The sequence below is a fragment of the Leptidea sinapis genome, chromosome 16, assembly GCF_905404315.1.
Source record: "Leptidea sinapis chromosome 16, ilLepSina1.1, whole genome shotgun sequence".
Taxonomy (NCBI): Eukaryota; Metazoa; Arthropoda; class Insecta; order Lepidoptera; family Pieridae; genus Leptidea; species Leptidea sinapis.
The window spans coordinates 11,668,045-11,691,971 of record NC_066280.1 but is presented as its reverse complement, the minus strand read 5'-3'; the positions used below and the strand labels follow the sequence as shown (position 1 = coordinate 11,691,971).

The window sequence follows — 23,927 nt, the reverse complement described above, 5'->3', positions numbered from 1 at the left end:
CAAGATTATTGTAAAACCCAAAAATTCTGAGCGGCACTACAATAGCTGCGACCTCTCGTCACTTTGAGAGATAAGATTTCAAGTCTCATTTGCCTAGTAATTGCTGCTTCAGACCAAAATACAGTAATGCTTTCACATTAGTGCTTCACGTAAGAAATAGGCGCCGTTGTGGTAATCTAGCCGGCATCCGGTGTAAAGGAGCCTCCCACTGGTGGAGGATCGTAATTCGAAGCTGCCAAGCATGCAGCGTTGCCAATTTTCTCGTAAAGGTGTGTGCCATTGATATTTGATAATTATTTTGTGTAAAAGATGCGAAACTTAAAAGAAATCCTACACCATTCGATTCTAATAAACGGTCCCGTTAATACCACAAGAGTTATGGTAATTCTACATAAATGATAAACCCAATAGTAAAAGGCATGGTAACTGATAGTGCTGTCAAAATGTAGATCCTAGTTGGAGCTACATGCAATTATCAACTTTTTTATCATGGGTGTTGTTTTCATGATTCTTGAGAGTGTTGAATACGATAATGCTGGACTTAAAAGAAACGAAGACTGAAATAAAATTGTTTGTTCACTGACACTCCCGAAAATGTCAAAAATGATACCCGTATTGAAAATGTCACATCCGCCATCTTGGATCTTAAAATGAGTGTAACAAAAACACTGCAAATTAAAATAATTACTTTTTATCAGTTAACAAACAAACAAATAGAAGTTCGTCGACTTAATGTTACGAGTACGTAGTGATAATTTATTATTTATAATAACAACATTCGATAACGGATGTTATTGGCTTCTGCATTACTCATTTATACTATTATTATTATATTTAATACTATTGTTATTACTATGTCAGTACATTTATGAAAATTTAATATACGTTCACAAAAATCGTCACCTTTTTGCTCTTAATAGTGATTTTCATTATTATAACACTAGAAATAAGTGATTGCTTGTAAATAATTCTAGTAGGTAAGATACATAATAGCTTTAAGGGTTAATGTATACACTTCTATAATAAAGTCCCAGCCACTGTTCAGGCATTATCTATAAATAAATTTGAATGTTTTATAAAAAAAAATGGCTCTGTCGTAAATCCTATTACTCCACTGCTGAATATCTAAATGATCGGACAGCCTGAGACTAGATTGTGATTATTTTATAGCGATAGAAATTACTGTACAATATTGTATATTTTTATTGAAAAGAGCGCAAAAAATGAATGCTGGGAGAGTTTCTTGCGCCGCTTCTTCTCTCTCAGAGCGCCATTTGTTTCCGAAGCGGTAGTAATATCTAGTATCTAGTAGTTATTAGAAATGACATCAAAAAGATTTCTAAAGGAATCAATTTTGAGAAAATAAATGCCTTTTATGCCTTATATAATATTTATATTATTCGTTATAAACGAGTTGTTATTGGTATTTTTAAGTGCAATACAACTCAAAATATATTTTTATGGTATTTTTTTTATGAGAAAACGTGTAAGTCATTCATCTGATGGTAAATTATACGCCCTGCCAATTACTTCTACAATGCACTGTCAGGATTCTAACTTGAACCTAAAGTACTGAGTGGAATCTTATTTGCATCACTGAGGCAAATAAGATGCCACAAAATTTGTATTCTACAATATTGATAATAAATACATATAGCAAAAAACCCATAGGAAATGGTATATTTACAAAAAAAAGCGCAAAATACCGATTTTTGTGACCTTTGACCTTGAAATTTAATAGTTGCTTACACCCTACCATATGTAGGTTTTGAGACAACTTTTATGGTGTCAATATACAAGTATTTAGACTTACAGCTGGGTATCTTGAATGCCGAGGTGAACTTACTATGTATAATGACTGGACTATGTGTGTGTTTTAGAATTCATATTATGTTGTGCAATTCGACGCTTTGTAAGTTCGGCAAAGCTGTTGTGATTCCTCTGTTGTTTGCAAGAATTATGGACTGCATGTAATCAATTACCTTCAGGTGATTCGTATGTTTGTTTGTTCTCTTTCATAAAGAAACAAATAGGATCTTTCGGTTCCACGGGTATTTTGTATGTTGCAGAGACGTGGACTTTGCGACAAGTCGAGAAAAAGGAAATTGATGCAATGGAGAATGCGGTGTTGGAGGAGAATACTGGGAGTTTCTTGGACCGAGTTTCGCACCAACGTCTCCATTTTCCAAGAACATCGCATAAAACAACGCCTTTCAGTGTAACTACAGAGTCGCACTTTTTCGGACGTCTCCCGGCGCGAGTGTGTCCATCGAGCGCCTTGTCGTCCAGGGGAAAGTGGAGGGCACCAGAGGGCGAGGAAGGTCGCCCATGCGATGGACCGACTAAATTAAGTCTCCTGTGGGCAGTCCATTGAACGAATGTACCAGACTGTCGGCCACCACGGAAAAATGGTGAATGCTCGTGGGGCGAATCACATCTGCCCCAAAAGATGTTACTTTTTGATGACCACAACCGCTCTGCCAAGAGTGTCATGAAGAAAAGGAAAGTTCCACGGATCACATGTGTGATGTAAACGATGTGAGATATCAATGCTGGCTACGGGAATTCTCTTCCAGATAAACTCGACCGGATTGGTACCACATTGAAGCGTGGCATAGACACGTTTCTCATTAGTTATTGTCGAGTTCAACCACCCCACTTATGCTGTTATATGCAAATTCGCACAGCAACACTTCTCGCCGGATTTGCGGAGTACCAGCGACAAGGCGCGTCTGCCACTTCAAGATTTCACGCTTCTTTTATTTTCCTAAGCAAAAGCTTAGGAAGCCCAAGAGGGTTGCATGTTTTTTTTCTTTCTTTGTACCTAGAAGCAAATAATATATATTAGTAGGTACGAGAGTAAAAAATCCTTTATAATTATATTATTTCACGCTTTTTATTAGCTTTACCTGTATGTATGTTTGACGTTTGTTTGTAACCGACTCATTTGCCCGCGATTTTAACCCACTTTAAATGGCCAGATTACATTCAAACTTACAACAGATTTATTGAAGACCGATGACAATACATTAATTTGATAAAATTATTATATTTTTCTATTTTGCAAAATAAGATATTTGTTTATTTATGATTTTTTTCATCTATCGTCGATAAGGCTTTTTGCAAGCACAGTGTGTTTTTAGTTTTTTAAGCTATTTTTTTATGAGATTTTATATATTTTACTTAAAATGGTGAAAGAAAATCAGATTAACAATAAAAAAATAAACAGGTACGTATTTCACAAGTCAAGTCATTGATTTTCTCTTTCATTTTGAAGTAAAACTTCTTTAGGCGCGACTTGGGGGTAACTCAGAATTTTTTGTGACGGTAGTAATGCTCAGTACAAAAGTCAAAAAATATTTTTTAAGCCGTTATAATTTGATGGTTTTGAAAAATATTTCAAATTGATCAGTAATATTTTTAAAAAATGTCCAAGTGTTTTTATTGTTTATTTATTACTGCTTTTGCAATAAATAATATTATATAAGTTTTCAGAAATTTTCTGACATTCGGAAATTTGTTCTTGGTTTTTTGTTTTTCGTTTTCATTATTAGGATAGGCAAAAGGTTCGAGCCCATACAGCCATATTTGTTAATATTCAATAACAACGTCATATTTATATGTGCTTATAATAATATAACCTTCAATTTCCTATTATTAATCAGAAATAAACACTTACACTTTTTACAGGTCAGATCAGGTTCTTGATTTTTTCATTTATTTATGAAAGAGTAAAATGTTCCTGGGATTCCGCTATTTTATTTACTGATTATTATTTTCATTATATATTCTATTTATAATACACTCCATTTTAAAATTTTCACTTACTTAAATAAAATAATTGTAAATAATAAATTGAACCTTAGATTAGCACATGTCAATATAACAAAGTTATTGAATATTAAAGAATTAATCACATACGTCAAGAATATTTTTGAAAACTGTATAAATAATTTATTTATTACAAAAGTAGTAAAAATAAGCAAATATACTTAGGGATTTTCAAAAAATATTACTGAGGAATATGAAATTTTAATTAAAACCATCAAATGTTACCAGTTAATAAATTGTTTCAACTTTGATTCTGAGTTACCCTTACGCGCCTAAAAAAGTTTTACCAAAGAATAAGTAATAGTAACTACAAGTTTTACTTGCAGTCTGCAATAAATTATAGGACTTTTTGGTAGTTTTATTGTACTGAACTAAGTTATCTACAAACAACACTGCTGCTGCACTTCAATGTAAAATGTATTACAGAATAAATTAAAAATAAAAAGTAAGCGACGTAGAATGCGAGAGTTCACGGATTCCCATTTTGTAAACTTAATATTCTACTCGACACTAGATGGCGGTAAAACGCAAACTGCTATTTTAGTCGCAGAACAATCTAGCAAATTCAGCTAACGCGAAGTTTCTAGACATTTCGACAGTATGCAACAAACATTTAGAGCGTTCAAGAATTTTCTTCATAGTTGACGCTGCTTGTGCTGGCTAGGTGGCGCTGTCGAGGGAAGTATATAAGGAGAGCTCGCTCAGCCGTACGGCAGTGAATGTTGAGATTTGAGATAAATAAAGCTATCACTCAAGTACTCAGTAAAGAGAAGTGTTGTAAGCGAAAATGTCACTTGTTCCGGATTTAGTCGAACCGTTAAAAATGGTGGAAAGAGAAATATTCGGTCCAAAATCGAACCGCCCTTCCAACCAACTAGTGCCGTGGGAATTTTTCCAGCCTTGGCATAATATTTTCAGACCACTGGAACAGCTGTCTAATGCGATGAACCGTATGAATCTCAAAGATGTGGACTTACAAATCACCTCGGACTCTGACAAGTTCCAAGTAAACATCGACGTGCAGCATTTTGCTCCTGAAGAGGTAACTGTGAAAGTCATAAATGGATTTGTAATAGTTGAAGGCAAACACGAAGAAAAACGCGACGAGCATGGATATATTTCTAGACGATTCGTACGAAGATATGCGCTGCCTAAAGGATGTCTGCCCGACACGGTTAAGTCTACGTTCTCTACGGATGGAGTTCTCACAGTCACTGCTCCAAAAGTTCTACCGTTACCTTCGACTGGCGAACGGATAGTGCCGATCACACACACTGGGCCATTTAAGAAATAAACTGTATCTTCAGAGTTTGAAAAAGAGTGGATTCTGTTATTTCTGTTTAAGACTGATTATGTATATATATTACTGTGATTTTATTAATTCATTACTATTTGTTACAATGTGTATTGTAAGTCAAAATGATGATAAGAAATAAATTGTTTACAACTAAATAAAACTTGTTTGGTTTGTCCAAGTTATGCTTGTATTTTCTCAAGACTTGAATGTTCTTTATAAAGAACGCCATTATAGTAGCTACTTATTAAAATTATATAAGCTTAAAATATTTTCTTATGAAAAAAGAAATTCAATTGTGAGCTTTTTTATAATTTACTCCAATCGGAGATTGCAATGTCTATACTGGAGGCAAGATTTATTTATTTGGAAACAAAATAAAAACATGAAATAAAGTAAGCACGTAAAATCTAGTTTAAAATCAACAATATTGATAATATTATGTTTTCAACAAGTTTCATTAAAAATTTTAATAAGAATGATTGAAGAGTTAACCAGTATCAGGAAAAAATATCTATCTACATAATATTTACATGATAAAATATGTATACATATAAATGAATCATAACAAATTTACAATAACCATACATAACTTAAATAATGAAAATATAAATTAATTAATTTAATTTAAGAAACATGTTTATAATCAAGACTGGGACAATATTTTTTTTAAATTCAAATTTGTTCTTTTACGTTTGTAGTTCTTTCTACTAATATTGTAAATAAAGTCCCTTACTTATTAAATACATCCAATGAATATATTATTATGCCGCATAATTTAGATATCGTTTTATTTAAATATAATTTTAAATTATTATTGTCATACAAATAGAAGAAAATGATTTTACTTACAACTTATTCAATAATAATTGATTGTGGTTCAGTAGACACGAGTTACAAGCAGCCTAGCGAAACTCTCTGAGAAAAAAGCGATTCACTCGATTGTATGAAACGTGCGGTCATTGATAGATTGACAGGTGACGGCTATAATCTTGCACAAAAATCCGCTACGTTTTAGGCAACTGCTCGCTTTCAAACTTAGCCGGATTATACTTCGTCGTCTTAATATTGTAATTTTACTAAAAAAAACTAAATTTCAATTTTTACTTAGGCAGTCCCGCCTCTAATTACGTAGTATTTACATCCTCTTTGCATGATTGATGTACATATTTTTTTTAATAATTGTGCGACACCAAGTGGTTTCAAGGTGACATGACGTATCTACGTATTGGTTGGTACCCTAAAACTAGGGCGCATCGCAATGATTTCTGAACGCAACCACTACGATTTTGACATGACGGTAATGTTGATGTGACAAGTTGTTGGAATAAAAACCATAGTGCATTTTTTTGTAATGTAATAAACAGTATTTAAGCGTAATATATTAGTGATATCGATTATAGAGTAAACCTTCATTAAATAGAAGTAAGTACTTACAATACTGTATCTTCTTAAATACTACTACTATACTCTTGTACGGTTGGCAAACCTTAGCAGCGGACGCCTGCAACAGTTTTTGGTTTCCTTATTATTATACTCTTTGGTTTCCTTGTTTATAGTTTGGCGCTCCTCTTCGTTTTCGGTAGGTACCTACATAACAAGGGTAATCTATTAACATAGTACAATAAATATTAAAGTGTGACGGTACAAATAAAAATAAACACTTTATATAGGTACCTACTACCTACCTAGGCTAATAATTTATCGAGCCAAGCGAAGCGAAGCTGTGCGGAGCTTCCACCGGGTGACTCCAATTTTGACAACAATTATTTCTGTGTTAAAGTCATAGAAACCTTTCTAAATTTTGTAGGTTATTGTCGAGACAGAATTTTGAATTTCGACTTGATTCAATTATTATAATTAAAAACACAAACGATTTACAAATTATTCTAAATTAGCACGCGCTATTTATATTTATTTAAAAATTGAGCCGATTGATCAAAACTTGTTAGAATAATTTTGTTTTCGTACACAGACTTAGTTTATCTCGCTTCGCTCAAATATACGGCGCAGCGAAGCGGTACAACGAGCGACTGCGACAGGCGCTTACAACTTGCGTGTATCACACGAAATAAGATAATGTACAAAGTTCCTACGAGTTCGTTATTCGTTTGAGCTCATCAACTTTTTGCCACCATATTATATCGTATAAACGAAGGCAAACGCTTGCCGTTATATCGAATTAGTGAAAATTTTTATCAAATTGATATTTTGTACACGTCAGTTGGAATGCTTAAAAATCAAATAGTAGGTACAAGCATTACCAGCGGTGGATTCACACTAGGGGCAGTTGGGGAAGTGCCCAGGGCGGCAAATTTCTTAGGGCGGCAAAATATTGAAAAGTGAAAAATTTTTTTTTTGTCTTATGAAGATTGCTCAATATAATTAATTAATTATGTTAATTAATAATTTTTGATTTAATTGCTAATTCAAGAAGTTCAATTGAAAAATAAAATATATAAACTATAAGTTTAAATAAAATTCCAGTATTGGGGCGGATTTTTTTCCGGTGCCCAGGGGCGGCATTTAGTTTAAATCCGACCCTGAGCATTACAATCATAACTAATACTTTTTATATTGTTTAACATTTTTTTTATGGAATAGGAGGACAAACGAGTGTACGGGTCACCTGGTGTTAAGTGATCACCGCCGCCCACATTCTCTTGCAACACCAGAGGAATCACAAGAGCGTTGCCGGCCTTTAAGGAAGGTGTACGCGCTTTTTTTGAAGGTACCCATGTCGTATCGTCCCGGAAACACCGCACAAGGAAGCTCATTCCACAGCTTTGAATTATGAGGGAGAAAGCTTCTTGAAAACCGCACTGTGGAGGACTGCTACACATCCAGATGGTGGGGATGATATCCTAACTTGTGGCGTGTCGTGCGAAGGTGAAATTCGGCGGCAGGAATCAGGTAAAACAGCTCTTCGGAACACTCCCCGTGATAAATGCGGTAGAAGACACACAATGAAGCGACGTCTCTACGCAACGCCAAGTGATCCAGCCGTTCACAGAGCACTGAGTCCCCGACAATTCGAGCTGCTCTACGTTGCACGTGGTCAAATGGTTCGAGCAGATACTGGGGTGCACCAGATCAGAGATGACAGCAATACTCCATGTGTGGCCGGACCTGCGCTTTGTAGAGCGCTAGAATGTTTCAATAACCTATCGACAGATAGTATTGGACTATAACAAATAATATAACTATATTGGACATAACTACGGATAGATAAGATCTTGTCATTAAACGGTGATAGCAATATATCCGTAACTAGAGATATGTTATTGAAAATGGCGATAAAGGATTTAAGTTGCAGGTATTGATTGTGTTTTTTTAAGCTATTGCATAGCTTCTATCGCGGCCTTGAGCGTGGAGTCCGAATCCAGAAATTCCGTAACGAAAATAACCTAACAAAGAAAAATTAATATCAAATAAAAAAAACAAAGGAAAAAAATACTGCCTAAATTAAATAAATAAATAATTATAATTGCATAAGTTGATAAAAAATGCTATGCAATAGCTTTACCGCGGCAGTCCCCGAGTGCCACACGTTTTTTTTTAATTGGCTCTTTTGTCACAGAGTAGAGAATAAGTACCTACATCATACTTTCAAAGAACATGTCAAATACGTCGAAGTCGAATTTTTAATCTCTTTTTTTGGAACAAAGTTTCTTGTGTTATGGGGCGTTGTGGAGGTTTACCAAAGCAGACAAAAAACGCCATAACATTAACAAAAGCGTTAGATTTTTATGTATTGAAAAGTTTCATACTATGCTGTGTTTTAAATATAATCTTTGAAATATATTTAAAATAAATCCTTTTTTTTTAAAGCATTTTTGTAAAATGTTTTTTTGAAATGATTTTATTCGAAATATGGTTTTTTGGAATATTTATTTTGTAATATTTTTTTTGATAATTTTTTTTTAAATATTTTGAAACAAAATTTTTTTGAATGTGTTTTTTTGGAAATTATTTTATTTGAATATATCTTAAACAACATTTTATTGAATATTTTTCTCAGAAATAATCTTTTTTGTTTTTCTTTGAAATATTTACGGGAAACTTTCATATATTTATTTTTAGTCCATTGAAGTAGAAGAAAAGACACTAGCCGGCTTTTTTTCACGTTTTTTGAAGTTTGCAAAAATGATTTTCTTTTATGATTTGATTATTATTTTTGCCCTGGGTAACATATTCTGTACAATATATAATTTTATTTTTTATTTATTGGAGTCAACGAACAGTGAAACATTAGATCTTGCTAACTAAAGTAAAGTACCTATAAGGTAATCCTAAATGTGCCACCAAAACCGTTAACCACATATTATTTATAAAAATTTAAAAAAGATAAAAATTACAAGGTTAATATTTAATAGATAAAAAAAACGAGAGTGAAAAAAGTGCCACTATAAAATATGTAAGTGTTATGTGTAAGTAAGCGTAAAAAGATTTGTCTACCTCTAGTAAATTAAACTAAGTCCGTCGAAATGGTTTAAACGAATTTTCAGTTGCTTGCGATTTGTAATGCCTTAAAATTGATATAAAATGGGTTGAAAACAATAAAGTTGGCGGAAGGACACCAATTCCAAAAATGACAATAATCGTAACTAGAATTGGATTTATTAATTAGATTGTATAAAATACGCAATTATTTTTATACTTTTTAGTGCATATTATATCTATTGTTTTGAAATAGTGTTTTTGAAGTGGGTTGTTTTTTTTATTTTATGAATTTTAGTGAATTTGAAGTACACCATCTAACAATTTGGCTAAATATGTGTAGATATACTAAATTTTTCAATGCAGCAATGAACGTAAGCGCTTTGCAATATGATTACAGACAGTTAGAAATTCTGCCACAGATCGCACCCTTACTGTAAGTCGTTAAGGAGTTCCATTGATCATCATATTCGACTACGACAATTACTTGACCATAACTACGTTTTTGTAGATGACTTAAATATCCTAATAGCATATAAAAGATTCGGCCGAGTATCGTTAATTTGCTGCTAAGAATTGAAGAGTTCCGTTACTTTGTCATGGATTCCGTTATCAGAACCCAACCAAAATCAACCCTCACCAAACTATCTTTGAAGAATATCCTTTCCAATAAAAAAAGAATCATCGAAATTGGTTGGCGCGATATTGAGTTATTCGTAAATTTATCATCCACATATGTATAGCAAATTTAAGACTTTTATGGTTTTGTCATGGATGCCATTGTCAGATCTAGACCAAATTACAATGGTGGTCCCACAGGAAGGGACACCAGCTTTCAAATACAAAACTAATTATCAAAATCGGTTCACCCAGTCGAAAGTTTTGAGGTAACAAACATACCGACGAATCGAGAACCTCCTCTTTTTTGAAGTCGGTTAACCTGTACAAATATTTTTTACATTATTAAAATCGGACATTCCTTTCGATTTTCAAACGATATAACGAAATCAAAAATGTCAATCTAAAGAAAATAATGTAATAATAAATAAAACTAAGTGAGATAAAACTTTTATTAATATAAAAGTTCCAAAAATTTCGATCGGTACACGATATCGGTATCTACGCGAGTAAAACCGCGTGCGTGTACTAGTGCATTAAGAGCTAATACGCCAGACGGTGTTCGATGTTTGGATAATAAATATTATATGTTTCATTTTCTAGAATGTTATCGTAACATTCATGCGCCATCTAGTATCGAGTAGCTGTACTAATGTACCAGAAGTAAACAACATTTAATTAATTTTTTTCAAACAAAATCTTTGTTTCAAAAATTTTAATTATAAGGGATTGACTGTGCCAGTTCAGGTCTCAAATATTAAAAATTACCTGATTAACTTCGAGAAAGGAGGAGGTTATCAATCAATCAATCAATCAATGCAATGATACTCACAACTAGAACTACTTGAGACCAATATATTTCGCATTAGCATTAATTAATAATAACCACATAAATAAGTATTGAAAGTTTTAAGTTTTTTTATATTTTAACACACACCAAATTAAAAATCTTAGAGAATTTGTTATGTTTTTAAAGTGATAATCCTCACTTCTAGGATTATTTATATTTTTCTATTTTTATATTTTTCAAATTTTATTTGTGTAATCTTATAGAAAATATGTCTTATATTTTATTTTGCATTTTTGCTGCACCTTGCTTAAATTAAAAAGTTTTATCCTCATAACCTTTTGAACAGTTTATATTTAAAAAAAAAAACTAATTTTCAACGGACTTTTCAATAAAAATAAACAATGATTTAACTTGAATGCATGGTTCAAAGATTCACCATAAGATCTTCGTTTCAATCGAATTTTCCATTTAACATCGACATAATAATAAATAGGCACTATAACTGTAGGCACAGTACAGTAAACATTAAGATAAATATAAAAACAACATTTGTGTACTAGTTTTTTACTATCGAACTTAACCCAAAAAAAATGCATTTATAATTTTTGATATCTTGTTTTTAATTGATAATAATAATGATTAATAATTGAACTTAATCAGGATATTAAATAAAGTACACGGATTAATAGATACCCAACATTATAACACTGAAGAAATAAAGATGTTGCACCAATAGTTAAGTACACCTGACTTGAATTTGTTATCGAGCGGCGACTTGAAGCTTCCAGAATATTTTATTCTAGACTTTTCTCAACGGTTCCCGACAGCAGCAGATGGCGCTGTTTACTATAAAACGCTCATACGACCAACAGCGCGTCATTCTGTCAATAACATTCACAAGCAACAAGGCATAGACGATCGTAAGCGTAAAGCGGTATTTTCATAATAACTCAATAGCAATAACTCAATAGTAATTTTGAAGACACGTTGTATTCAATTACACAGTGATAATGTCAGTGTATCCATTATACTTTGAATACGAGCGACCTAGACCAAGGCGACTCTTGGACCAACACTTCGGCTTGGGACTCACGCCAGACGATTTTTTGACCATAGTCGCTGTGCCGCAAATAAACAATAACTACTACAGGCCGTGGCGGAATATAGGAGCATCAGGCGAAGGATCCTCCATTAAAGCAGACAAAGACAAGTTCCAAATTAATTTAGATGTCCAACACTTCGCTCCAGAGGAAATTTCAGTCAAAACCGCAGACGGCTTCTTGGTAGTGGATGGTAAACATGAAGAAAAGCAAGATGAGCACGGGTTTATATCTAGGAGTTTCACGAGGAGGTATCAGCTACCGGAAGGCATCGACGAAGCCTCACTGACGTCCAAATTGTCTTCTGATGGTATCTTATCGATCAGTGCGCCGTTACAAGTGCCACCGAAGTCCTCTAATGAGAGAATAGTGCCCATTATACAAACTGGACCTGTTAAGAAGCAAATAGAAGGTGAATCTGATAAATAAAACTAGATTTTTGTGATTTTGAGCAACATTCCGTTACCTACGTACCTACATAATTTACATAATAATTTGTAAGTGGTATGTTACCTAGGTTCTTAATATTATGTTCGAGTTGTTTATTGCCGACTGCATATTTTGAATTCAAGTGATTTAAGAACGCTGTTGTAAACGCAGTGCGATAACCAAGAGAATGATCTATGTTTCTATAATTTTATTAAAGTTCTAGTCTCTATCAAGCTTTTCATTGAGTCGAAAAATCCCTAACATATGTAGGTATCTACCTATAAGAGCCCGCGCAGACAGAGAGCGGTCAGGAGTTCCGCGTTCGGCGTTCATTAGAATATACTGAGTCTATAACAACAACGCATACAGCGGGCGGTCTGACCGCGGCGGTCAAAGCGGAACGTAGCGTTCGAAGAGTTCTTTTCCCGCCAAGACAGAACACCGGAACGCCGCGATGTCTGAGTTTGGAATAACGGAAAAGTTAATTGAATTGGTTAGGGAAAGGGGTTTATTAATCGACATTCGAAAATAAATATAGAATCTTTGTTCATCTTTAAGTAAATCCTGAAAAATATTAATGAATTCGCCTTGTTCTTTTTGCGTTGTGTTAATTGGGTGCACCCAATACTTCCTTTTCTTAGAAGCTGCTGAGCTCCACAAGATCAATAATTCTTCATCGGATGACGAACTTTCGAGTGACATGTTGCCTGTGGAAAGACCCCAAACGAAACTACGCGAGAATTTGCACGCCGCTTGTATGCGTTGGAACTCTTGGGCGGTCAACGGTCACTAGAACGCAGAACTCTGACCGTTCTCTGTCTGCGCGGGCTCTTAACCTCAAATTTATTTGCAGGGCTTGTTTATTATCCTAGGTAGGTAGTAGGGGTGAGACGTATTTATCGTCACAGGTATTTGTAACAGGTATTAAAATATCACCGGTTGTCACTGTGACAAGATATCAAAAATAACAACACCTAGTATTTTAGTAACGACTGTTATTTGAGTAACACCTGTTACTGAACAAGTATTTAATAACAGCTAGTATTTTAGTAGCAACTGATATTTGAGTAATACCTGTTATTGAACAAATAAATAGGAGTATTAAGTAGGTATTTTTAACAGTATTTTGATACAGCTATAATTGTGTGATTTGTAGGTCTGTTATATTATTTTTAATTCAATAGGTAATAAAATAGTTATGGTTCAACTATTCTTTTAAAATATGTGGGATAAGAAAAGCCCTGTTTACTTTTATTTATTACTGAATATTTTTCTTTTAGACACATTTGTAAATAATAGATACATCACTTTCATACATTTATTTAACATACTATTGTTAAGATAAGATAGGTACCTAATTAAAATATTGAAGTAAATTTCAAATGGAAGACCCTGTCTCTGATATAATTTTTCTTAATCGTATTTATTCACAGTTATATTCTGCCTACGAGCAGGAAAATACGGCTCACCTCTTCGAAAGAAAAAACCTATATTGGTAATTTGAAAGTACCTACTTGTAATTAATTGTGTGCTAGGTAAGGATCACTGTTTAAGCATAGGTAGTATTGAAACATAATGAATACGATAGTATAATGATTATTTTTATTACATCAAAACTATAAAAATAATTAATAGGTCTGTACAGCTTTACCTTTTTTTTTTTTTGAGAGGAGTACATTTACGTATTGAAGACCCCGAAACGGGGCCTAATGTCGGGCTCGGGTGTAAACACCCCCTACCGACTAAAAGCCTCCTCTGTGCTGATAGCCCTGAAGGCTTTTACAGCGAAGCCGGGCGGAGGCCTTGGAGGCCGAAAATGTAGCTCACAGGCGCGGGGCGTCTCGGACGGAGACTCGAACCTAGGACCGCCTGCTCACTTGGCTGGATGGAGAGAAGATCACTAACGATCTAATATATCTGTTAGTCCAGTGGACTCTAGGTTTGACGAGACTTCGCACTCGCCGGCGAGTGCGGTGATATATGTATGTAAGTATGTGTGAGTGTATATAAGTGTGTGACTATTTGTGTGTAGTGTTATTGTAGGTGTGTGATTTGCGATGTGCGTTTTTAACGTTTGAGTGGTGTTAAACAATTACAGGACGAGGACTATCTCGTTGGGCTTCTATCAAAGTGTGTGAATCGTATTATATTAGGTTGTAGCCGCTGGAAATCGTCAAAGTGACGAGTAGCAGCGGTTTGATGCACACGGCCGCTCCTACGTCTTCGAAGGCGGTGTGGTTGGTTTGGTGTCGGTGTTGGTGATGGTGTTGGTGTCGCGTTCGCGATCGTAATATAGTCGTCCGGGTCGACTAGTACGTGTCGAGGTCGCCTCTGTTTGTTCAGACTGTGGTCTAGAGGAGTGTAAGCACATGCCTCTCTCACCAAGATTTTAGGGTGCTCGGCCATCTTATCAAAGTAGCGTCGCGATATCTCCTTGAAATGTTGAGCGATGGTCGGCAGCTTAAGATCGCGATGGAGATCTACATTACGAATGAACCACGGTGCTCCGGTAGCCGTGCGCGTGAATCTATTATGAACCACTTGCAAAATCCGCAAGTGGCTCGGCGGCGCGTGAGCAAACACGATGCTTGCGTACGACATAATGGGACGTACGATGGTCTTTGTTTTACCTAAACAGAACTTTTGAAATTCGAAGTTACCACAAGAGAAAGTACTTTGTAATACGTATAGATGGCGCTAACAAGTAACACCAAACAACGAAAAATATACGCCTCACTACAGTAGCTAGTATATTATCACAGATAGTATTAAAATAACAGCTAGTATCTTGTAACAGGTATTTGTCGCTGTTACTTTTGAGTCATAGTCGCCGTCAAACCTAGTATTTGCATTTTGCCTAGTACGTCTCAACTCTAGAGGTAGGCATAATATGTATAATGTCGTCAACACAGTTCGATGTTTGTAATTTGTAATGCCTTGAAAATTTACTGATTAAGAACGATATCAAAACTTGATTCGCAACCTTTCGTATGGACTTCACTTACAGTTTACACTAAAATATATCACCTAAAGCACCAAGAATCTCCAAATTATTTTGTCACTAGGTCGGTACTAATATTACCTAGGTATATAAACACACGAGATGGGGTTAAATTGACGATGATTGGGACTATGGACAAAAGGTGTTAAGGCTTGTAACAATCACAATTTTTATATTATATAAAGCTGGATTGACACAACACATGCCCGTGTTGTACCGCCCGGCAAGCCCCCGTGTTGCAGCTGGCATTTTTCGCAGCGTTCTGCGGCACACAACAACGCGGTAGTTACTCGCCGTCATTTCCGCCGACCGCACGGTCATTTTGCTCGCGGCTTCGGATTATCACAGCGATACTGCGGCCTACAACGGCAATGATATAAAAATTGGCCCAATACCGCCGGCAAAGCCTTCTAGTTTATTGAAGATTTCTTTTTGCGAGCGTATAAACGATGTTTGTCTGTTCTAGGTTAAAATAATAATTTGTTGAGTAGAGAGCTGACGTTATTCAAATACAGTTTAACTGGCAATCTGACCATCGTTTAACATAATATTCAGAATTGGGTTTTATCGCTTTTATTACTATTAGAAATAAAAGTAACCTAATCTAGTAACGCAATGAAGCATAGGCATAGCAGCAGTAGCTAAAATTTCGCGAAAATCGGTCCAGCCGTTTCGGTGATAAGCCGGGGAATACGGAGAGAATTTAAAAGTTGATATTTTGTATAGGTCTCATGTAAGCATTCCTATTACGCATATTAGTGAAAAATTAAAATCTACCAGTTTTATATCATAAACAGAGCCAAGTGTGAGATTATTTACCTATTCGATCCTGTGAAAATTAACTATGATTTGTATGGCGTCGAAAGAGCGCCATCTAGTGACATTAGATGAAAACATCATAGCGCTCTTTCGCTTCTCTTCCTTTTTATTTGTGATACCTTCCAATATAATATCTTTTTACTAATAGGCATCATGAGAGTTTAAGTTAGGTGCTGAGTTTGTTCATTTGTTTCGCTTTCACGCGTTAACTACTCAACTGACCAAAAGCAGATAGGCTAGCTACATTTCATTCCGAATTTTTTTCGTAAATCCCGAGGGAGTGCGATGCGAACCTTAAGTCCGGTACACATACACCGAAACATCGAAAAAAGCTTTGATAGGAAATAGCAGAGTTTCCGAGGTTAAATTTTGGATTATTTGGGAAGTCCTAGTTGGCTGCGGCGGATAATCTCTAATAAAATAATAATAAAATTCTCGTGTCACGGTGTGCGGCGCCGAACTCCTCCGAAACGGCTTGACCGATTCTCATGAAATTTTGAGTGCATATTGGGTAGGTCTGAGAATCGAAAAACATCTTTCATCCCCCTAAATGTTAAGGGTGGTCCACACGAATTCTTTTTTTTTTAATTTTTTTGACACTTTGATTAAATTTGTTTGATTATGAGTCAGCATTAAAAAATACACACAACTTCAAATTTTCACCCATCTACGATCAACAGTTACTTTTGTATCGCGATTTTAATATCGGCAATACAAAGTTTGCTGAGTCAGCTAGTTATCTATAAAAATATGGATATTAATTACAAGACTCTACTAGAAATACTACTAATATTACTTGTGACTACAAATATGGAAAATACTTAATAAAAATAGCACAGAATAAGCGATATTACAGCTCTTTAATTATGTTATTAGTCCGTACATACTAACATTAGATTGTAATACGTGTGTATATTATATATAGAAATAATAAATAAAATAATATAAGAAATAAGTAAATAAAATTTTTCTAGCGCCTTACAAAGCGCAGGTCCGGCCATATATTATTGCTGTCATCTCTTGTCTGGCGCACCCCAGTATCAGCTCGATCCTTTTGACCGCGCCGCACCGCACACCGCACACCGCAGATCAGCTCAAATTGTCGGGGATCCAGTGCTCTGTAAACAGCTAGATCATTTGGGTTTGTGTACAGATGTCGCTTCATTGTGTGTCTTCTACCGCATTTATCACGGGGTGTGTTCCCAAGAACTATTTCACCTGATTCCTGCCGCCTAATTCCAACATGTGCTGGATGTGCGGCGGCCCTGAACAGTGCCGTTTTCAAGGACTTTCAAAGTCAAAGTCAAAAAATCTTTATTCACTGTAAAACTTGTGCAAGTCAGGTTGAAATACAAAAGTTATAATAGCATTCAAATGAGTATAACAATATTCATTAACAAAATTTAGAACATTAATTCCAACTATCTTTATCATTCAAATAATCTTTCACATTATAATAGGCCTTAGATGTTATTTATTTTTTACGATACATTTAAATTTTTTAAAGGTAATATTTTAATTTCATTAGGGAGTTTATTATAAAATATAACACAATCCACTTTAAAAGATTTAGCAATTTTACGGAGCCTAGTAGATGGAATTTCTTCCACGTACTTATAAGCTGTGCGGTTTCCTTGTGTGGTGTTTCCGGGACGATGCGACATGGGTACTTTTAAAAAAAGCGCTTACACTTTCCTTAAAGGCCGGCAAGGCTCCTGTGATTCCTTTGGTGTTGCAAGAGAATATGGGCGGTGGTGATCACTTAACACCAGGTTACATCGCTCGTTGGTCCTCATTTTCCATAACAAATACTATTTTGTTTAAAATTGAAAAGCAAATCAACCACCAAAAAGGATGCTGTTAATTTTTTTATATATAAATTTAAGGCTGATAATGTAGGAAAAATAATGTAGAGAGCATGTGATTTATTTATTCATTTCAAATACAAAGAATCACAAGTTACATTAAATGTTTTTAAAGTTTAAGGATGCTACATTAAACTACATTTAAAAAACCGACTTCTAAAAATGAATAGTGTGAAATAATTAATAATTTAATTTACTACACCTCTTAAGCAAACTGCAAGCATTTAATATTAATAAAATACTATTACTTGTATTATTATATTTTAAACGTAGTTTTTTATTTTTTTCCTTTCTTGTGTCAGTTAATAATAATAATACATAATCAATCTGAATGAAAACTACTAAAAAGGCTGTACACAAAAAAACATTTATATCATCGACGTAGACAAAAATTGTCAAAAAATGAAAACTTCTAGGTCAATCTATATGGAATAAAATGGCATCTATAGAAGAATTACGTAAATCAGATCATAAATCTTAGAGTAATCGGTGTACATACATAATAAAAATACCGATCGAATTGAGAACCTCCTCCTTTTTGAAGTCGGTTAATTAAAACAATCAAGTATACGTAAAGATATATGTCTAAATATTTTACAAAGATCATTTAATTTAATCTTAACTTTATTATTGAAAAATAAACTCGATTGAATAGTAAACTCGATTGAATAGTAAACTCGATTGAATAGTAAACTCGATTAAGATGATTGAGTTACTATAAAAAAGTAAAAACTTAAGTATTAAGATCGTTAATTATTTCGACTTAGCAAGTCGTGTCGTACTAACATACTTCATTGTCTGTATGGATAATGGTTAAATTTTATAATAGGAGCTCAATTGACTCCAATGATATTATAGTATTAAAAGCATTGGATTGACTCTGGGTTTTATGACAAAATTATTGTGACGCTGTAATTTATTTACTTACATTTGCAAAATAATAACATCTCTCCATAACTTTAAATATATATTATATTTTATTATAAACTTTTAGTTATATAATTACATAGTATTCACATATTTATCTATATCTCACGGGCACAAATTCCACCTCATCATTTAGATCGACAGCATATGTGGTTGCTTCTACCTTACTTTCTCTCGGCATTTCATTATGAGTTATTTCAGCTTCATCCCGATCTCCTCTCTCAGCTCCCACATCAGCATTCTCCTCGTTGATGACATTCGTATTTTCAATTTCTTCCCGACTGAAATTCGGCGCTGACGTTGATATCTCAGTACCATTGTTTAATGGGAACGTAATATCCAGAATACCATTATCCAAAATCCAGATACCATTTTCATTGACGTAGTCAGGCAAAGATTTTATCACCAAAAAGCTACTTTGAACCCCCATAGCAATATTTTGTACCGCCTGCACCATTACTAAGCCTTTTCTCGCCTTAACAGCGACATCCTTTTCTAGGAAGCCGTTCAGAGACATTTTGATTTTATATTCATTGCCAATGATGCCTTCATTACTGGTTACCGTGGGAAAATGTTTCGTAAAACCCTCCATTATATCCTGGAATATTTCACGTCTCACTTCTTCCCAAAAACGTTTAGTGTCGAACATATCATCTCGAAAGTAATTGTTCATGCCAAATTCATTGTAATCATGATAGCCATGGCCCCTTGGCGCTGCACTGACACTTGCCAAAATACCGAGTACTATTATCAACAGCATTGTATCCTTTGTTTCAATATATTAAATTCTAATTGCACTTCACCAACAGTAAACTAAGAACTGATGCAGCGCACTTTTGGTTTGTATTTATATGATACGAGTAGGGTCAAAGTTTATCTACAGTTTCTAGAGAGAACTTTGTTGACACACTCAGGACGACTGTCTTATCAGTACAAGTGTTCATTGTTTAACGTACTGTATTTTCCCGATGGGTATGTTTTGATGATACTTTGAGACTCACAATTATTAATAATACAACTTTGAATATCATTTCTAATTCAACGACATAAAGTCACTTTTGAATCTCAACTATATTTTTTACCTTACCACCGATTGGTTGCTTAAGTTTAGTGCCGGATTAAGAGAATTGATGCCCCACGGCCGTTCCCAATATACTATCTACAGATAGAGATAAATTACTACCTTCTACTGTCAGTAATTAGCTGTCAATAATCTGAAGCTGTCCCAATATACCCGATAAGTCATTCTTCTATCGCTGGTAAGCTATACGTCGTCCCATTGACAGACAGTGTATACGGATAAGGTGAGTTACCGTCGATAAGTTTATTGGGACAGAAAAGTCTCCGATAGTTACGATTTTTATCTTAAGTAGGCAACAACCGGTGAAAGACTGAATATTGGGAATGGCCGTTAGACACGACCTAAAAGACGCGTAGGCAGAGTTTTGCTTCAGACAATTTTTGAGCTTGATTGTGAGTCTAGATGTTTATCGTACGTTAATGCGTCAGGTATTTAAAATAATACGTCTAAATCTAAGCGGGCATTGTCATGAGCGCTTGCCTGTATATATTAAAAGTTTATCTGAAATTTTACAAAAAAATTCTACAATGTTACCATCTATTCATCGAGACTTAACGAGGCAGTTGACACGACCTGGTACAAAAGGTAAAACGCACTTCATGGTAAGAATTTTAGCGATTCGGTTTAGGTACCTAAACTGAACGAAAATAGAGTACCTTGTCTTGGTGAAATATATTTAACCGTGACAGAGTCCTTTGTTCTGGTCACACGGAAATTGTCGAGAAGCGCGCCAGATACATCTATTATGATTTTATATTCGTTACCGACGACTCCACGAAAGCGGTCACTAATACTAATCTGACTCCCCTCCTGTGTGTTGACTCCTGTGTGTGTAGTTTCAAAACATTTTGAATGATCAGCACCTACAATAAAGCAATTTAGTATATCGTCGTCACTCAGCCTGTCCAGATTGTAGGTCGGCGCTGCACTGACACTTGCCAGAATAGCAAAGGGTATTACCAACAGCATTCTATTCATTTCAATATATTAAATTTTAATTGTACTCCACTAAAAGTAACTAAGAAGTGATGTGTGGCAGTTTTCATTTGTATTTATATATAAAACAAGCCGGTTCAAAGTTTATCATTTATTAAATTTTATTATTTGTCAAATTATTTTTGTCAAAGTTTCTGGATTCTAAGGTCAACAGTCTTATCAGATGTAGATGGGGCACAATTAAAGGTTTTGCACTTCTAGCTAATCGGAACTATTTGACTTTCGAATGTTATATTTTTTGAAACGTTGCAACCTTCTTAGTAATAAAAAAAAACAATTGGCGGGTAATCATTTGTAAATTGTTTTTTTATCACGCATCAAAGTTCTACGTATGCAACGAAAATGGAATTAAGTCGAAAAGATTTTAGAGCGATATTTTTTTCTGTTCCTGTTCCGCTCGTCTTCAAAATGCTTTTGGGAGAGAAGCACCTTGCTTGAGCACCGTGAGGCGATGGTTTTACTGAATTTGAGAGAGGTCGGGTTTCTTCACATGATGAATTTCGTGAAGGGCGGCCTTCAACTGCCGTCAACGAGAATAATGTGGCTACTGTTAAGCGGCTAAATGAAGAAAACCCGCGGATTACCTATGAGACAATGCAAGGACTATTGGGGATTGGTATGAGCAAATTCACATATAGGAACTGGGGGCCTGGGCCTTATAGTGTCTGTCATATTTTGGGGGGTTTTTTTGCCATAATCGCCACGCTTGGCGAGTTGGCGATCGCAGCAAGTGGTGTATTCCTAACGAAATATGCTGATGCCCATCCTCCGTTGTTTGTATCCCTTAGTCGCCTCTTACGACATTCACGGGAGGAGATGGGGTGGTGCTATTCTGTTGCGACACCACACGTATAGTAATTTGCTATCGACTATCAATACTCACTCGCGGTTTTCTTTCACGCGGATTTCCATCAGCGTGCTGACCTAGTCCGCATGTGTGACTCCGAACGCTCCTACCCACACGTGAGACAATGTCCCACCTGCAACAATCCGCGTTCCACTCGAATGCAGCACGCATGATAGGAAACACGTCACGTAAAATAATAGGATCCGGGTAGTCTGCGTGCGGAATTTGTCTGAAATTCCGCGTGACGGGAAAACCGCCCTAATACGTCTCACTCATATATAAAGCCACTTATATGACAACATTCATACTTAAAATGTCCCTACGCAAAACCCCCACACTGGAAATTTTCAAAATACAAAAATAAACAAGTTTAAAATAAATTTACTGTCTGAAATAAATTGTGGTCACTGTATCATTCATTACAATCTATCTATATATATAAAAGAGAATGTATGTTTGTATGTTCCCTAATAACTCCTAAACTATTCGACCGATCTCAATGAAATCTTTTGTAATAGATTCGTTGAAGCTCAAGGAAGGTTTACATATATAATTTATATGGCAAAACAACAATAATAACAATGTGCACTCGTCACATCGCCACTTCGCAGAAAATAGAAATTCATGATAACACTGCAATAAACAGAATCAAATTTCATATTACGCGTAGCTGTTTAGAGCGTACGGATCACCTGGTGTTAAGTGATCACCACCGCCCACATTCTCTTACAGAGGAATCACAGAATCGGCCTTAAAGGAAGGTAAGTGCTTTTTTGAAGGTACCCATGTCGTATCGTACCGGAAACACCGCACAGGGTAGCTCATTCCACAGCTTTTTATTAAGTGGAAGAAAGCTCCTTGAAAACCTCACTGTGGAGGACCGCTACAAATCCAGATGGTGGGGATGTTATTCTTAACGTGTCGTGCGAAGATGGAATTCGGCGGCAGAAATCAGGTGAAAGAGCTCTTCGAAACACTCACCGTGATAAATGCGGTAGAAGACACACAATAAAACGACTACTGGAATACTGAACTTCTCAAGTTGAAAGTACTTTAATTTGCTTAAATTATGATACTCGTAAGTGCATCATAGCATATGCCTTCCAATAAAGAAAGTTTTTCAAATATGTCCATCAACGACGAAAGACCTTAACAAATATAAAAAAACGAATAAACTCCTCCTTTTTAAGTCGGCTATATAGGTGTTTGCATAATAATATATTTTATTCTATTGATTGTGCAAACTAATTCTCTATTTAACAGCTTTCGGCACGAAATTTCTTTAGACTAATAAATTACCTTCGGATTTCAAATAACCATAACATTATTCTATGATTGCTCATATTATAATCCACACAATATTTGAACACTCGCCAAAGTCAATTTCCACCGAAACTAGGTTACGTATAGTTAGGGTAACTCGTAGTGACGAAATAAAACCTGTGTGACTTCCCTAAATACTTACTTATGACTTACTATAGCATTCGTTCTTTTTATTTTCATTACCTCAGAGCTTACGGCTATTTCCCCAAATCGGGTAATCACTGTTAAAATATTCATCGTATGATTTATCAAACACTGTTTAAATGATAGTTTAGTAGACTGGCTGAATAGTGTATAAGATATGTATGTACATAGTGTTGTTTATATTTTTAATCTGCGAGTTAGGTCAAAAGTTATCTTCTTTTTTTGTAGAGAGATAGGCCGATTATCTAGAACGGGTTTTCCTGTTTAACTTGCGGTATGTCCCCGATTGATATATACTTAAAAATAAAAATTATTTAATGTTAACTTTTCCTTGTCGTTTTTGTTAATGTGGGTGTTTATTGTGACTTCGTTAATATCTGGACTCAGATTATATATTTGAATAAATCGTAAAATATTATGAA

At 35.0% G+C, this 23,927-nt stretch overlaps 3 protein-coding genes and 1 long non-coding RNA gene across 4 annotated transcripts in view; 2 read left to right on the top strand and 2 right to left on the bottom strand.

Annotated features, from left to right (window-relative positions):
- The window catches only part of LOC126968782 (uncharacterized), a 559,194-nt gene extending 538,859 nt beyond the window's left edge, over window positions 1–20,335 (bottom strand). Inside the window, exon 1 of the long non-coding RNA XR_007730286.1 lies at window positions 20,298–20,335. This is a non-coding gene — a long non-coding RNA (uncharacterized LOC126968782). The remainder of the gene's footprint in view (window positions 1–20,297) is intronic.
- LOC126968758 (protein lethal(2)essential for life-like) lies at window positions 4,530–5,288 on the top strand. Its single transcript, XM_050813871.1, has one exon. The coding sequence runs from the start codon at window positions 4,619–4,621 to the stop codon at window positions 5,123–5,125; it is 507 nt and encodes a 168-aa protein (XP_050669828.1). The 5' UTR covers window positions 4,530–4,618; the 3' UTR covers window positions 5,126–5,288.
- On the top strand, window positions 11,845–12,731 carry LOC126968757 (protein lethal(2)essential for life-like). The gene has a single exon (XM_050813870.1). The coding sequence runs from the start codon at window positions 11,984–11,986 to the stop codon at window positions 12,500–12,502; it is 519 nt and encodes a 172-aa protein (XP_050669827.1). The 5' UTR covers window positions 11,845–11,983; the 3' UTR covers window positions 12,503–12,731.
- Window positions 19,142–19,940, bottom strand: LOC126968745 (uncharacterized). Its single transcript, XM_050813857.1, has one exon. The coding sequence runs from the start codon at window positions 19,872–19,874 to the stop codon at window positions 19,209–19,211; it is 666 nt and encodes a 221-aa protein (XP_050669814.1). The 5' UTR covers window positions 19,875–19,940; the 3' UTR covers window positions 19,142–19,208.
- Window positions 20,336–23,927: the final 3,592 nt, after the last annotated feature.